This window comes from Anabas testudineus, chromosome 2 (genome assembly GCF_900324465.2).
Source record: "Anabas testudineus chromosome 2, fAnaTes1.2, whole genome shotgun sequence".
NCBI classification, from domain to species: domain Eukaryota; kingdom Metazoa; phylum Chordata; class Actinopteri; order Anabantiformes; family Anabantidae; genus Anabas; species Anabas testudineus.
Window position 1 is genome coordinate 31,231,213 of NC_046611.1, and position 15,726 is coordinate 31,246,938.

At 42.7% G+C, this 15,726-nt stretch overlaps 1 protein-coding gene across 1 annotated transcript; it reads right to left on the reverse strand.

Annotated features, from left to right (window-relative positions):
* Nucleotides 1-454: 454 nt before the first annotated feature.
* Nucleotides 455-11,524, reverse strand: LOC113163761 (myosin-7-like). Its single transcript, XM_026362686.1, has 39 exons — nt 11,494-11,524; nt 11,384-11,420; nt 10,858-11,069; nt 10,635-10,778; nt 10,384-10,540; nt 10,260-10,287; nt 10,077-10,182; nt 9,904-9,996; nt 9,760-9,823; nt 9,560-9,658; nt 9,373-9,476; nt 9,145-9,283; nt 8,593-8,711; nt 8,360-8,509; nt 8,096-8,266; nt 7,686-7,995; nt 7,515-7,588; nt 7,222-7,427; nt 6,480-6,603; nt 6,250-6,386; nt 5,913-6,168; nt 5,588-5,830; nt 4,905-5,081; nt 4,664-4,809; nt 4,494-4,584; nt 4,017-4,406; nt 3,666-3,792; nt 3,424-3,542; nt 3,148-3,344; nt 2,872-3,055; nt 2,611-2,776; nt 2,379-2,503; nt 1,965-2,285; nt 1,688-1,891; nt 1,292-1,588; nt 1,081-1,185; nt 880-975; nt 643-777; nt 455-564 (listed from the first exon to the last, which is right to left on the reverse strand). The coding sequence occupies exons 3-39, from the start codon at nt 11,059-11,061 to the stop codon at nt 550-552; spliced, it is 5,823 nt and encodes a 1,940-aa protein (XP_026218471.1). The 5' UTR covers nt 11,062-11,069; nt 11,384-11,420; nt 11,494-11,524; the 3' UTR covers nt 455-549.
* Between the last annotated feature and the right edge of the window lie 4,202 nt (nt 11,525-15,726).

Here is a 15,726-nt window from a genome sequence, read left to right on the forward strand (position 1 = left end):
AACGGACATTAGTGAGATTAACTTTATACAGTGAAATAATGTCAGGAGCTTCTTCTAGTCAGATGAGAGCTAATAACTACTATTCTGCCTGGTTGGACCTTTTCCAACACAGAACCTTTATTGCTACGTTAGTGAGTCATCACGCTGTATAATGAGTTTCATCAGTGGCTGTTGGAGCTTGACCTTTCGTTTTTCAGAATTTATATTCAGCCAACCAAGGAGCAAAGGTTGAACTCTCCTGTTCTCGTGTCAAAACACAAAAGCATCTGCGTTGCCAGTTTATGGTTGGATACTGTTGTCAGGAGGAGCTGTGTGAGTGTTCATTACAGTTCATTTTCTCTACTCTTAATTAGTCTTTGTGGTGTAGTGATTCACCTCTTAGTCACCGTTCGAAGTCTTTACTCCAGGTCTGATTGTGTAAAAGACGGGACAGAGAATAGTGGTGTATTTGAAACTCATTTATTCTTCATTCCACTCATGTTGCATGGAGAATAAAGAAACTAAAATACTACAGGTGTCTACTTCATTCTTGAAGATCCAGTAAAGGCCTCACTCTTCTTCTTTCTGTACAAACAAAATGAAAAGGTAAAAAAAAGAATCCAATACTGCTTAAATGTAGCACTGTTCTGCATCATTACTGACCTTAGCGCTGGAGTCTCGGCTCTTTGCCCTCATCTTGTTCACCTGGGACTCTGCGATATCAGCCCGCTCCTCTGCTTCCTCAAGCTCGTGCTGCAACTTGCGCAACTTGCCTAGATTTGAATTGGACTGTTCCTCCTAAAAAAACAAGGTTAGTGTATTAAAAACTGTTTGTCTTTAAGTCTTGAAAAGACAAATAAACCCCATTATATGAAATTAATGTGCAGTTTTCTAGCGTACAGCCTCTTCTGCAGCCCTCTTATAGGCCTTGACTTTGAGTTGAAGTTTATCCACCAGGTCCTGCAGTCGGTTCAGATTCTTTTTGTCCTCCTCTGTCTGTTCAATAAATTTACAGGATATTCTTATTTGCTCATCAACACATAAACTTTGTGTCTTCTGCTGAGTTGTTATCACAGTAAATGTGCATATTAATATGTATACCTGGTAAGTGAGCTCTTTGATGCGCCTCTCATACTTGCGGATGCCTTTCACAGATTCACTGCTTTTCCTTTGCTCCATATCCACCTCATTCTCCAGCTCTCTCACCTTGACAACAACACATGTGGATGCAGCTTTTTAAATTGTATTAAAGCCAGAGAACCCTGTATTGTACAACAGTCACTTAATGCAACATAGTGGGAATTAGAAGTACCCTGGCCTCCAGCTTCTGGACCTGCTTCTTGCCACCTTTCATGGCTATTTGCTCGGCTTCATCCAGACGGTGCTGCAGGTCTTTGATGGTTTGCTCCATGTTCTTCTTCATACGCTCCAGGTGAGCGCTGGTGTCTTGCTCTTTCTTCAGCTCCTCTGCCATCATAGCAGCATCAGTAATGGCCTTCTTCGCTTTCTCCTCAGCATTTCTGCACTCCTGCACGGCCTCCTCCACTTCATTCTGCAGCTGGGCAGTGTCTCCCTCCAGCTTCTTCTTCTGGTTCAGGAGGCTGGTGTTCTGTATGGGTAGGGGGTGGGGGACATTAGAGTGAAATATTACCTCACTTGGCTACATTGACAACCTGTGACCTGGGCATTTTGGCAGTTTTTAACATACCTGGGAGTGCAACAGCTGAACTCTCTCACTGACATCCAGCAGTTCCTGCTCAGCCAGTTTGCGACCTCTCTCCGTCTGCTCCACCAGAGACCTGAGCTCATCCAGTTCAGCCTGCAGCAGGTTGTTACGTCTCTCCACAATAGCAGTGTTTTCCTTCAGATCATCATTGGCACGGAGAGCATCATCCAGCTGCAGCTGTGCATCCTGTTAGGAAAGAAAAACAAAATCTTTCAGTGATTAATAGGACAATGATAACAATTAAATACATCATTTGAACTTGTGGACTTTCCTTCAGATGAGCATGGACTCCCTTGAGCTGCTTCTGAGCTTCTGCTGCCTGCCTGTTGGCCTGGCTCAGCTGGATCTCCATCTCATTGAGATCCCCTTCCATCTTTTTCTTGAGCCTGAGAGCTTCATTCCTGCTGCGAGTCTCAGCCTCCAGGGAGCTCTGTAGAGTGTCCACCACTCTCTGATGGTTTCGCTTGGCCTGCTCCATCTCCTCGTCCTTCTCCGTCAGCTTGCGCTCGATGTCGGCCTTCATCTGGTTGAACTCAAGCTGAGCTCGGAGGATCTTGCCCTCCTCATGCTCGAGGGAGCCCTGTTCAAAACACCAGAAAGATGCAGTAAATCAGAAAATATAATGATCAATAAAAAAATGGCATATACATGAAACCACATTGATTTTGTTTACCTCGGCTTCTTCCAGAGCAGTTTGTATCTCTGCCTTCTCCTGATCCAGCTGTTTACGGATCTTCTCCAGCTCATGGATACTCTTTCCTGCCTCACCAAGTTGCTCAGTCAGGTCAGAAATTTCCTCTGTCATGAAAAGAACGTCATATATGTTAAAATGATAAGATATTAGCCCAACAATGGACACATCTGGATCACAAAATCCACGAGAGACATGATTTGTCCCCACAAACCTTGGAGATTCTTGTTCTCTCTCTTCATGTTCTCCAGGTGATCCAGAGATTCTTCATAGGAGTTCTTCAGTTTGAAGAGCTCCGTGCTGAGAGAACGAGCCTCTTTCTGGGAACTTTCCAGCTCCGTCTGGGACTCCTCATACTTCTGTTTCCACTCAGCAAGAACCTGTTTATATATAGAAATATTCATGATCAGATTGCTCTGCATTACTTAAAGCATTCCCAATCCTTTCAAATTCAGTTTTCTCTTTCTCTCATCACCTTGTCAAAGTTTCTTTGCTTCTTGTCAAGTGCTGCAGCAGCAGCATTAGATCTCTCCACATCCACCATGAGATCTTCAATCTCACCCTGGAGCCTGTGTTTGGTTTTCTCCAGGGAGGAACATTTAGCATTAGCAGCCTCAACAGCTTCTTCAGCGTCCTGCAGACGCTGAGCCAGCTTTTTCCTGAGGGCCAAAGTGAAACATATAAAATGAGAATAACAGAATAGAAGAGACGGAGTACTCCTATGTTGCTCGACAAATCCCTGAGTCCTTACTTCGCTTCTTCCAGCTCTTCTGTTCTATGGATGGCATCAGTTTCATACTTAGTTCTCCACTGAGCCACCTCAGAGTTGGCCTTGGACATGCTGCGCTGGAGCTCGGCTTTGGCCTCCTGCTCCTCCTCAAACTGCTCCCTCAATAAATCACAGTCATGGCGAAGAGACTGCACTGCATGGGCAAGTGCATTCTTGGCCTACAAAGTGATAAAGTACAAGATGTGATAAACACACTGTCTATCTACAAATGAATGAATCTATGGAGATTGAAGATACCTTGACTTCCTCCTCTAGCTGTCTCTTTAGGTCTTCAATCTGTTGAGTGTAAGACTGCTTCCCTCTGGTCAACTGGGAGACCAAGGAGTCCTTCTCCTCCAGTAGCCTGGTTAGCTCACCTGAAAGAAAGAAAGAAAGAAAGAAAGAAAGAAAGAAAGAAAGAAAAGGGTTCTTAAGCTGCCACCTCAACCAGTGATTGACTATTAAAATATATGGGCACTTGTGAGTGATACAGTGATTACCATTTTCAGTTTGAAACTTTGCTTTTTGCATGGTGAAGTCATTGATGGTACGTTGGGCCTCCTCTGATTGCGTCCTGTGTTCCATTAATTGATCCTCCAGGGTGCGGCACATTTTTTCCAGGTTGGTCTGAATAAAATGGTGCAATAATATTTCAGCTACATAATGTGTGTGTGTGTGTGTGTGTGTGTGTGTGTGTGTGTGTGTGCGTGCGTGTGAAAATATTTGACTATGGAAAGTGCCTAAAGATGGGACTGCTGGTATTAATCTTAATAGCTAACGCTCAGCAAGGGGATGGTTGTATTTTCTAAATGAGATCTTCTATATGTTCAAACATGTTTAGTTCTTCTTACTTTAACTTTGAAGGTGTGTTCCATGTTGGAGACCACATCGTCCAGCTCCAGCCTCAGCTCGCTTTTCTCTTTCTCCAGCTTCTGTTTGACTCTTTGCAGGTTGTCGATCTGCTCTCCGAGTTCGGCCACGCTGTCTGCATGCTTTTTTCTCAGCGCAGCAGCAGTGGCTTCATGCTGCAGAGTGGCCTCTTCAAGGTCTCTGCGCATCTTCTGAAACTCGGCCTCCCTCTTCTTGTTCATCTCAATCTGAGCGGTGGTGGCTCCTCCGGCCTCCTCCAGCCTCTCACTGATCTCCTCCAGCTCTCTGGCTAAGTCGGCCCTTTGTTTCTCCACTTTGGCTCGGGCAGCTCGCTCGGCCTCCAGCTCTTCCTCTAGCTCTTCAATGCGGGCCTTCGTGAAATTCAGTAGATGATTGTACATTTTAAATAGGAAAAGACATAATAAAGAAACAGAAAGATAAACTTATTTGTGCTGTACCTGTAACTCCTTCAGTTTTTTCTGGAGTTGGGCACTCATAGACTGCTCATCCTCAATTTTACTGAGTTGCTGGCTTATTTCAAAGTCTTTCCTACATTTAATGAGAAAATGGTTCACCTTAGTAACTTGTCATAATAAATATTCTGTTTATTGTAAAAGATTAGTTTTACTTTTTGAGTTTCTCCTCCAGCTGCTGCTTGTCGTTCTCCAGATCCATCACATTTTCTTGAGTTAGCTTTAAGTCCCCTTCTAACTTTCGCTTGGCTCTTTCCAGATCCATCCTCACTTTCTTCTCTTGCTCTAACGATCCTTCGAGCTAAAAGACATCGATCCAGACACTTACAGTATTCCATAAACTGTGTCCCCACAACTTAAGATTTAGTGAGAAGTAACAATATACTGTATACTAACATCGTCGACTTGTTGCTCCAGCTTGACTTTGGCCTTTGTTAGAGTGTTGACTTTGTCCTCCTCACTCTGCAGGTCATCCAGCGTTTGCTGATGAGCCTCCTGAAGAGCTTTCTTCTCTTTGGTCAGCTTGGCAATGATTTCATCCAAAGCTGCCATCTCTTCAGTCAGGTTTTTAACCTTGGTCAGTCAATCACAAAGTTAATGACAAGTCTATTTAGATAAATTTTTCATAAATACATATACAAAAAGCATACATATGATGTAAGAGGTATTTAAATTGCTCAGCAAACAATAGAGTAACAGTTGTATTTATCTGGAGTCATATCCCTGCTACCTGAGTTTCTCTCTTTTAGCTCAGTTTTTGGTCTTCACCAACTCCTAGGGCAAATATCTGGATCCTCAGATGTTAAATAATCCACAGCACTCACCAACTGCGTGTACAATGTTTACCTGGGTATGTGTACTGCTTGCTGCTGAGCAGGTAGCTTATGGTACACTTATTGCTGAAAACAGCTGTTTTCTGTAACTGCATGGTAAAGATACTATAAGAGCAGTGGATGTGACAATAAAGCAGCAGATCATAAAACATTGAGTTGAAAGATGCTAAAAGGTTCCATGGAGCTTGCACATTATAAATGTGTAATGTATTTTTTTTTTAATTAATTGTCAATTAAAGCCTTTACCTTGTTTTCTGTGGCATGCTTTTCCTTTTCCACTTTAGCCAGAGTCAGCTCCAGATCATCAATGTCCTTCTTGAGTTCTGAACACTCATCTTCCAGCTTTCTCTTCTTGGCAGTCAGCTCTGCATTCATCTCCTCTTCATCCTCTAGTCTCTCTGTCAGCTCTTTAGCTTTAGCCTCAAGCTGGATCTTACTCTTGATCAGACCCTCACAGCGCTCCTCAGCATCTGCAAGATTGTCTTGTTCCTGCAGAGATCAGATTAAACTAATTTAGTTATTCATCACATTTTGAAATGAATATTTGTTTCAACTAAATGACTGATCTTACAGACTGGACTTGAAGCTGCAGGTCATTCTTCTCTTGGAGAAGGGTGACCATTTTTTCCTCTAGCTCTTTCTTGCGGGCCTCCGATTTGGCATAAGCTTCTTTGAGCTTTGTAAACTCCTCCTTCATGTTTGCCATCTCCTTCTCTGTCTCAGCTGATTTCAGCAGAGGTTTGATCTTGAAGAACATCTTCATCCAGGGCCAATTTTTGACTCCCATGAAGGCACGCACGTTCCACTGGATCACCAGTAAGGCATCCCTGAGGATTAAGACAGTAAGCTCAAGTGATTCTTTTTTAAATTCCTTGTTTTACTGTGAATGTTGGAGGGTTAAGACTGACCTGCGTTCAACAATTTTCTGGAACTCTATCCTGGCGAGCAATCCTCTGGATCTCGCCTGGATTCCAGTGATGATGAGAGCAAGACGATCGTCTCTCATTTCCTCCAGAACACCCAGCAGACCAGCTTTGAAGAACACCTGATATTGACAGCATTGACAGTCTTCCATAAGTGCATCCCAGCATAATTATTCAAAAATGATTCTTTTTGTTAATGTAGAAATAAAGTGCACCTTGGTGTGTCCCAGTTTATACTGCTCATGGTCAATATCCAAAGAGCCCAAAAGCTTTTCTGCTGCTTTCTTGTTGTCAATGAACTGTCCCTCGGGGATGGCATTAGGGTTCAGGATGCGGTATCTGAAATTGCACAACCATAACATAACAATCATTTAATAAATTGACAAAGAAATTCTACGGAAATCAAATGCAGATCCAGGTCCAGAACTAGTGGCTGTACTATTTTGTTTTTCTTTAACTCCAGTCCAACGTTTTGCTGGAAATGGCAGACACGTCACTGTGGAAGAAGATTCCTGGATGATGCATGGCCAGTTGCCATAGCACATATCATCTGCAGAGAAGATCAGCAGTAGACAACTGCACCCAAAGAGGAAATCAACTGTTGCTTTATGCCACGGCTCAGGACTGGAATCTAAGGCCTGACTTAAGAAGGCACCTCAAGTTTCCAGTGGCAGAGACCACATTCAGGCCTGACATGGTCTTAAAATCCAAAACTACAAAACAAGCAGTCCTGCTGGGATTCACTGTGAATAGTCTCTACACTGGCTGGTACTTTAGGCAAGCCAAGAGTGGTTTGCTACAGATATTTCACCAGACAGTCCCCTTGCAAGACACAAGGTGGTCCGGGTCTGTTAAACAACTAACAGTGAGGCACACTTAGCTCACACCATCCTCAGCCATCAAGATGGGAAGATGTGTGAAATATCTTTGAAAGTATATGAAAATATCTTTTCTTGCCTTTGTTTAAAGTCACCATACTGGATCCTGTTAGGGAATCCTTTCCTGCAGATCCTGATGCCTTCCAGCACACCGTTACAGCGCAGTTGGTGCATGACCAGAGGATTCTCCATTGCCCCAGGAGTCTTGGTTTCATTGGGGATGAGGCAGCGTACAAAGTGGGGGTGAGTTGACCGAAGGTTGGTCATCAGTTTGTTCAGGTTCTCCTTTAAATGTAGATTGGAAAACATTAAATATCAGTGTTCAAAACAAATCTAACTTAGACTTATACAGTCTACCAATTATTATTTTACCCTGTGAAGTGCAGAGACAGTCTGGAAGGAAGAGCCTTTCTTCTTTCCTCCTTTTCCTTTACCTCCATCAGGGGCTGTGCAGAAAGGAAATATATGCACGAATGAGCCACAGAAATCGATATCATCTGTTAGTTTTATTGTTATGGTGGACATGAAGTAGTGATCCACTACCTGAATCTGCACCAGCGTAACCAGCAAACAGCACAGACAGTAACTTCAGGGTCGACTTCTGATAAAGTCCCACCACAGTCTCATTCAGGGGGTCCTTGTTTTTCTCCAGCCAGTTACTGATGTTGTAATCAACAGTACCAGCGTAGTGGACGAGGGAGAAATGGGCCTCTGCTTTCCCTTTAACAACCCTGGGCTTCTGGAAGTTGGGACTTTTACCCAGATGGTTGTCATACAGCTTGGCTTTAAATGTTGCATCACTGGCTTTGGGGAACATGCACTCCTCTTCGAGGATGGACATGATTCCCATGGGCTGGAAGAGGGAATTGAGTAGAAAATCTAAATTCATCAAACCTTTGGTTTTATTACATACTTCTGATTGTCTGTGATGTTAAATTTAACTCTGTACCAACCTTCTCAATTAGTTCAATGCAGGCTGCCAAGTCCATACCAAAGTCAATGAACTCCCACACTATGCCCTCTTTCTTGTACTCCTCTTGCTCCAACACAAACATGTGGTGGTTGAAGAACTGCTGCAGCTTCTCATTAGTATAGTTGATGCACAATTGCTCAAAGGTGTTGAACTACAAAGTGTAAGCAAAGACAAAAATAAGACGAGGTAGATTGACTTTTTTAAATTCATATGTAATATGTCCATAAAACTGTTCTGTACTCACATCGAAGATCTCAAATCCAGCGATATCCAGCACACCAATAAAGTACTGCCGTGGTTGTTTAGTATCCAGCGACTGGTTGATTCTCACCACCATCCACAAGAACATTTTCTCATACACTGACTTGGCCAGTGCACCAATAGAGTAGTACACCTAGATAATTCCATATAAGAAATTAGATCAATATTTATACTAATTTTAATTCCTAGCAATGGAGCACACGCTTTTCAACTTACCTGCTGTACATTCTGACCTTTGGTGACCCACTCATTGCCTACTTTTACTCTTGGGTGACACAGGCCCTTGATGAGATCAGCAGAGTTCAGGCCCATGAGATATGCAACTTTGTCGACATCTGAAAGTGGATTTTGTGTAGTTACTTATTATAGTGACTCCATAGCATAGTGGTGACATCGCTGCCCTTCATGTTGGAGCCGGGGGTTCAAATCCTGGCTGTGGTCTACCTCTAATAGGGGTCCTTATAAGACCTCCTTACTCTGCCTTTGCCCTTTACCTTTGGATTAGTGTCTACTAAATGTAAATGTGGTGACAATTGTAAAATATGTTTAGTATCTAAAAGTCACAGGTTTTTGTGTACATCTTTTATGTCGTTACAAGATTTAACTGAGAGAAGATATTTAAGGTAGTCTGGGAGATGTAACAGTTTAACTTATTATTAGTGATGAAGCATTAAAACCAGTTTCAGCTTCCACCTAGGTCTGCATAAAAACGTAGGTGGAACATACATTATATACAGTAAAGGTGATTTGAATCTAATTATCCTTTACCCTCTGTGCCATCAGGCTCTGCTTGTTCTTCCCTCTGCTTCTGCTTAAACTTCATGTTTCCATAATGCATGATAGCACCGGTGAGCTTGTAAATGCCATTCTTCTCCTCTTGGGTGAAGCCCAGGACATCAAAAGCTTCCTGAAATAAGAAAATGACATTTGAATGAATTTGAAAAGTGTGTGTTTGAGGATTCTGTGGTATTTTAAGTAGCCCTCTGTTTCATTTACATCTGTAGCCATCAGCTCTTCTGCATCATTGATGGAGGCTACGGTGGTCTCTCCTTGGGAGATGTAGGAGTAATCATAGGGGTTGTTGGTGATCAGCAGCATTTCTGTTAAAGAAAATATTTGTTCAGTCTTTGTGTATATGATGTTTTTTAAGGTTTAACTATATTATATGTTTTATTCAGCTCACCCAGCAGTTCTGGTTTCTTTTGGGACAGAATCTGGTAGAAGATGTGATAGTCTCTCTCAGCCTTTAGCTGATAAGTGACACGAGATTTCTCAAGAAGATCTAAAATAATATAAGAGTCACATTATGTGTAAAATTTGTGGTTTATTCCCCCGGATTATTGTACCATACAGTGAAGTGAGTTCATGTCACCCTCTGCTTACATGTCTCAATGTCAGCTGAAGCCAATTTTCCACTCACACCAAAATGGATTCGAATGAATTTACCCTGTATTGAGAAAGTCTTATTTAGATTTTGTGAACCTGAAACAGTCTGAGTGACACTGGGGCTGAAATTACTAAACTTACAAATCTGGAGGAGTTGTCATTCCTGATGGTCTTGGCATTTCCAAAAGCTTCCAGAGCAGGGTTGGCCTGGATGATTTGATCCTCCAGGGTTCCCTTTAGATTTAACAAATGCAAAATGTCAGGCAATAAACTTCTAAACTTAATCTTTTTCGCTGATCATTATGTGTACAAACCTTCTTCTCCTGATTAGCATCTTTCTTGCCAGAAACGGCTGCAATGCTGGCGAAGTACTGGATAACTCTCTTGGTGTTCACAGTCTTTCCTGCACCAGATTCTCCACTGGAGATAAAGAAAACTCATCATGTAAACTGAATATTTTGACAACTGGAAACACGTGTTGTTCATAAATTACTTACGTGATAAGTATAGACTGGTTTTCTCTGTCTGCAAGATTTAACACAATGTGTTTACATTATGACTGAGAAGCTGTAACTGTTTCCCAAAGGAAATAGATGTCACGTTATACAAAGTTGAACATACCTGACAGCATGTACTGGTAAGCATTGTCAGAGATGGAGTAGATGTGAGGAGGAGCTTCACTCCTCTTCTTTCCTCTGTAGGCATTGACCACCGCCTGATCGTAGACTGGCAGCCACTTGTAGGGGTTCACAGTCACGCAGAACAGGCCCGAGTAGGTCTGTGGACCAATATACACCACAGGACGAAGTCTTATCACTGGTCTGAAGGTGTTAGACAGTGGAGAGATCTGCAACTTTCTGGTCATTACTCACGTAGATCATCCACGCTGCATAACGCTCCTTTAGGTTAAACAGCACAGCAGGTTCATGAAGGAAGGTGAACATGGCCATGTCCTCAATTTTATCAAACTTAGGTGGGTTCTGAGGGTGGATGTCTGCCTCTTTAAGAGTTACAGTCTGAAAGGAATGGAAACAGGATGCATAATGTATCATTTATGTATAATTTAATAATCTGGTTTGACAGTTTGAGACTTACTTTCCCAGACTCAGTTTCAACAGTGACTTTGTCACCATCTCTGCTGGTGACTGTGGCTTTAACATACTCCACCTCGGGGTCTGGCACAAAACATGCCCTCTTCATGTCAAAAGGTCGAGTCTGGGCCTCCAGACGCTCCCTCTCTGACTTCCTCAGGAAGGGAGCTGCGGACCCAAACTCCGCCATAATGGCATCACTTGACATCTTGAAAGCTGTGGACACAGTTTGAAAGTATTTTAGTTTCATGATTCTAAATTTAATAAAATAATTTGTTTCTGACTTGATATATTTCTATACAAAGTAAATGTGTTACAATTAAGTCATTTAAATCAGTAAATAAGAAACTGATCCATCCAGTTACCAGGGGACAATCCTAACCAAACAATGCAAAAACATCATCCTTCCTAGTTTAGAAGTTAAGTTAAATAGTTTATTATTTATATTATTAGTTAAGTTAGTATATTATTTTAATACACTCCAAATATACTAAATAATACCAAACAGCAAACAGCATAGAGCCTTTTACCTGTTCCCTCGTCCCCTCAGTTTGGTAGATGTGGTCTCTAGATGACAGAAAGTAACACTTTGGTTTTGAACATCTTTAGTGAAGTTATCATAAAATGTACACACACGTACCTGCAGGTGCTGTGTTCCATCCTTACTCGTCTTCGTGAAGCCCTTTTTATACACATCCAGACATCCAAGAGGCAGTGCTTCAACAAAGAGCTGCCCTATTAGGAAAGAGCGAGAAAACAAAGGACACAAATCAAAAAAGGAACATCTGTATTTAGAAATAAAGGTGTGAACAGCCACAAGTATCATGTAACAATTGTCCATTGAAACTGAAACTGATCAGCTGGCGTTAGATCAGCGTCTATTTTGGTGTTCTCCTTTGAGAACAGTAAAATGAGTGAAAAGCCAGAAAAAAAAGATAAAAGATGGAAATATCTTCACTCACATAGAAAGATGTCTAAATAGTTTTGGTCTTTCACTATGACCATAAGCACTGTCCGCAGACTATAGCATTGTCTCGTTGTCTGTCATGTGCTATTCTAAAGGACAAAGATAAACTTGTGAATTTCAGGATTCCGTCTCCTGGTCCTGGTTTGCCTCCCAGTGGACATCAGCTGACCCGCGTCCATCTATAATAAAAGATGGGGTGTGACAGCTGCCTGCTTTCAAAGGTTTCCGCGCCCACACTGTAGGTGCATACATGTAGATCATATAGAACACTTATCACCTCCCACACGGGCGCATTATTAGTTACAGCAGGTCAGAGTTGAACTGTCGCGCTAACAGAAGAGATCCTTAAAGCACGTGTTTATTGGCTGGCCACCTGAAGGCCTCCTCAAGAAGCACTGACTTTAACAAGTTCACACTTCAGGGTTCACCGTGACCTTGTCAGCTGGCTGTCTGCACCCAACGTAGCATTCCTCAGCACATCAAGGGCAGCGCTGAGGCTCTCATTCCCAGCTGTCTTGTGTCCTTCTGCATTCAACACTTCATGAACCTTCCTATATGCAGCAGGGGCCCCGGTCTCTATCGTCCAACATGGTACCTGAACAGTCGCACTCTGGGTCATACAGTAACAACACTACTTTGGACATTACTCTGGTGTCATATTTTCAAAATGTTATTTTTGATTGAATGTTTTAAATCAAATATTTAATACCACGTGCACATATTGTATGACACCCTCCTTCTTCCTGGGAGTTAATAACACTCAGCCAGACGTTTCCCCAGCACAATGTCTTGAAAACAAAGCAGGGTGGTGTAAGAGGTGTTCATGGCACATTGTTTCCTGCCTTTTGTCCTTGAGCCCTGAGATATGACGTTCATAAAAGCTACAACAAATGTCTTTGGCACACCGACCGACACGGCAACAGACTCACACCCTCACAGTCAGCCGGCTCTGTCCCACAATCACACATTCCCCAACCCAAGCGTTTCCTCAACCAAATAAGAAACTGTTTCAGTAAAACAGTTTGACCTCCAACACATGCACATTAAATAAAAGAAGAAGAAGAAAGGAACTGATTTGTAAAGTTTGCGATTTGTTCTTTGGCCACAAAAGGCTACAGCTGAATGGACGGCTCGTCATGTAATGACTGAATACTTCACATACATTAGTTTTATGTTTTCTTCCTTTGCCTGCGCTGTTGAAAGCTGAGTGTGAGCATCATCGGAGTAGCAGCTGTTGTCTTGCAAGGCCAGATCATCACCCTATATACTGGCACATGCCGTAACTCCACACTCCATCTTGTGGGCCCAGCATTGTTTCTCTCATTTGCCCTTGAGGACAAAGATAAACCTGTGAAATAGTTTCAGGGTTTCTTCTGCTGAGCTTAAGTGAAAGGAAGCGGCTCTCTGTCCCGCTCAGCAGAGATGACCCTGTGTTTGCTATTGAAACCTCCAGCTTCGTTTAGCCTCTTGGGTCTGACAGCAGCTGTCTCCAGTTATTGCTGTCGTTCATTTGCATGTAGTTCTTGAGGTAAACTTGATGTGCTGCTGTAATGAATACAAGTCATCGTAACCATCGATGCTCTTAAGGTAATGTGATGTCCACTGAAGTGTCTGCAGTCAGCGAGAGGATCAAGGCAGCTATTTCTGAACATTGCAGAAGTGTAAGGCTGTCTACAAAGTGATAATTCATCTCAGACATGTAATAGCTCAGAAACAATCCTCTCCTCCAAGACCTCTGCACTGCATAACAAGAACCTTTCAACACTTGACACCATTCAGGTCCAAACCTTGAGTGTAGCCTGATAAGCCTTCACACACAGGCTCACTTTCCCTGTCTGCAGCCTCAGTCTCAGCTGTTGTTGCGGTGAGGAAGCTTTTGGCGTTAACTGTTCTCCCGCTGCTCTTTGTGTTGTGCTGTAGGGTCACATGCCCTACAGCAGAAAACTGGCTCATTTCATGACAACCAGTCGTGACAGACTTAACAGGGCGCTGTGCTCAGCGCTGCAGGGCTCCCCTGTATTACTGATTACAGAAAGGTCAAGTATAATGTGCTTCAGGGAAACTGTGCAATCTCTCTACAAGGTGATAACAAAGTATTAAGATGCGTGCGCCATCTTCCTGTGCATTCCTCATAAATCACCTTTTTCTGGCTGCTCACATTACGTCTCCAGTGCTGCTCTAACCTTGAGCCCATGTTGAACTGCCGGAGAGGAACACACTCATCTGAGTCGCTGTCAGCTGCTTCATACTGATCACTGGAGGTAGTAGGAGAACAGAAACTCACTACACAAGTACAAGTGCAAGTACATGCTTAAAACAATACTCCAGTACAAGTAGAAGTACCACTTCATCCATAACAATACTTCACTCTTTATTAGGTGAAGAATCTACATCTGCCAAAAGTAACTAGTAACTAAAACTGTCAAATAGATGTAGTTAAAGTTGAATATTTCCCTCTGTATTGTAATGTAGTAAAAGTAAAATGGGAATACTCCAGTAGACTAAAGCACCTTAAAAATGATACTTGAAGCCTTTAAGTAAATGTAATCAGTTACTTTCTCTGTGACAGGGTCTCCTCTGTGGGGGCCCTTTGTCTACAGACACGTTACATGACCTCTGCACTGCGCTGTATTGAACTGTATGTTTGGAAGAATAATATTATTAAAATGTTACATGACTCTTCCATAAAGACATGGCAGAGCTCTTGATGCATCATGCGGCTGATGAGCTCTAACCGTGTCTACTGGCTTGTTGTGCATCATTCACAATGAGTTCAGACTCTGCATCCGTCACCTGAGAAACTCTGAGAAGAACCAGCTGGCTGCACCTCTTCCTGTTGCTGAGTACAAAGAAATATCCATGTTTAGCTGTGCTTTTTGTCATAGTCACCATGAATTAGAGGAACTAATACAGTATAATACACTAGTTGAGAAACCACCATAGCACCAAACATAAAACTACTGCACAGGGTTTCTCACATACCTTCAGTGTTTGAGAACTTGCTGTCGATGTGGACTTGTCTGACCACGGAGCACGTTTCCACTCTTTGAGTCCATCTGACATCAGCGTGGACTCACAGAATTAAGGTTTTGTCTTCCTCCTTGCCTAGTAGGGTTGCAGGTTGCATTTCTGGATGCAATAGCAGACTCTACAGTAGAGTATGACGTACATGATCGTTTCTTCTTTAGTGCTGCCTGAGGGTTCAAAGGTCACAAACATTCAGCAGTCTCTCAATATACAATATTAAAAACTGTAGATTAAAATTTTCTTTTAACTTTTATTTTTGTCTCACAAACTCAAAGTAAGCTGCTTTGGTGTTAATGAAATTAACAACAGGTGAACTAGAGGGGCAACAATAAGACGACCTCCAAAACAGGAAGGGTTTTACAGGTGGAGGTCACTGACATGTTTCCTCCTGATCTGACTTTTTTTTCACTGGTTTTGCATTTGGCTCGTGTCAGTGCCACTACTGGTAGCATGAGGTGATACCTGGAACCTAGAGAGGTTGCACAGGCAGTTCAACTCCTTCAAGATGGCACAGAAATATGTGCCTGACGCTCTGACCAATATAATCAAGTGGACCCTGTGTTTACCGTGGAGCTTGACATTTGCCATAGAAGACCAGAATGAGCAGGTCTGCCACTGGGCCCCTGTGCTTTTCACACATGAGAGCAGGTTCACCCAGAGCCTATGTGACAGATGTGAAAGGTCTGGAGAAGCCGTGGAAAAAGCTAAGCTGCCTGTAACATAGTTCAGCATGACCGGCTTGGTGGTGGGTCAGTGATGGTCTAGGGAGGCAAATCCATGGAGGGTTGCACAGACCTCTACAGGTTGGACAACAGCACCCTGAGCGCCATTAGGATCAACAATAAAACCTTGGATCCACTCTCAAACTGGGTTCCTCCT

Bases quoted from the DNA above. Each gene is read 5' to 3' on its own strand.
- LOC113163761 (XM_026362686.1), bottom strand. From the start codon at position 11,061: ATGTCAAGTGATGCCATTATGGCGGAGTTTGGGTCCGCAGCTCCCTTC. The intron at 8,267-8,359 runs GTGAGTACAGAA...TACACTTTGTAG, and splicing joins CTGGATTTGAGATCTTCGAT to TTCAACACCTTTGAGCAATT. The intron at 1,186-1,291 runs GTACTTCTAATT...GTTGTTGTCAAG, and splicing joins TCCAGAAGCTGGAGGCCAGG to GTGAGAGAGCTGGAGAATGA.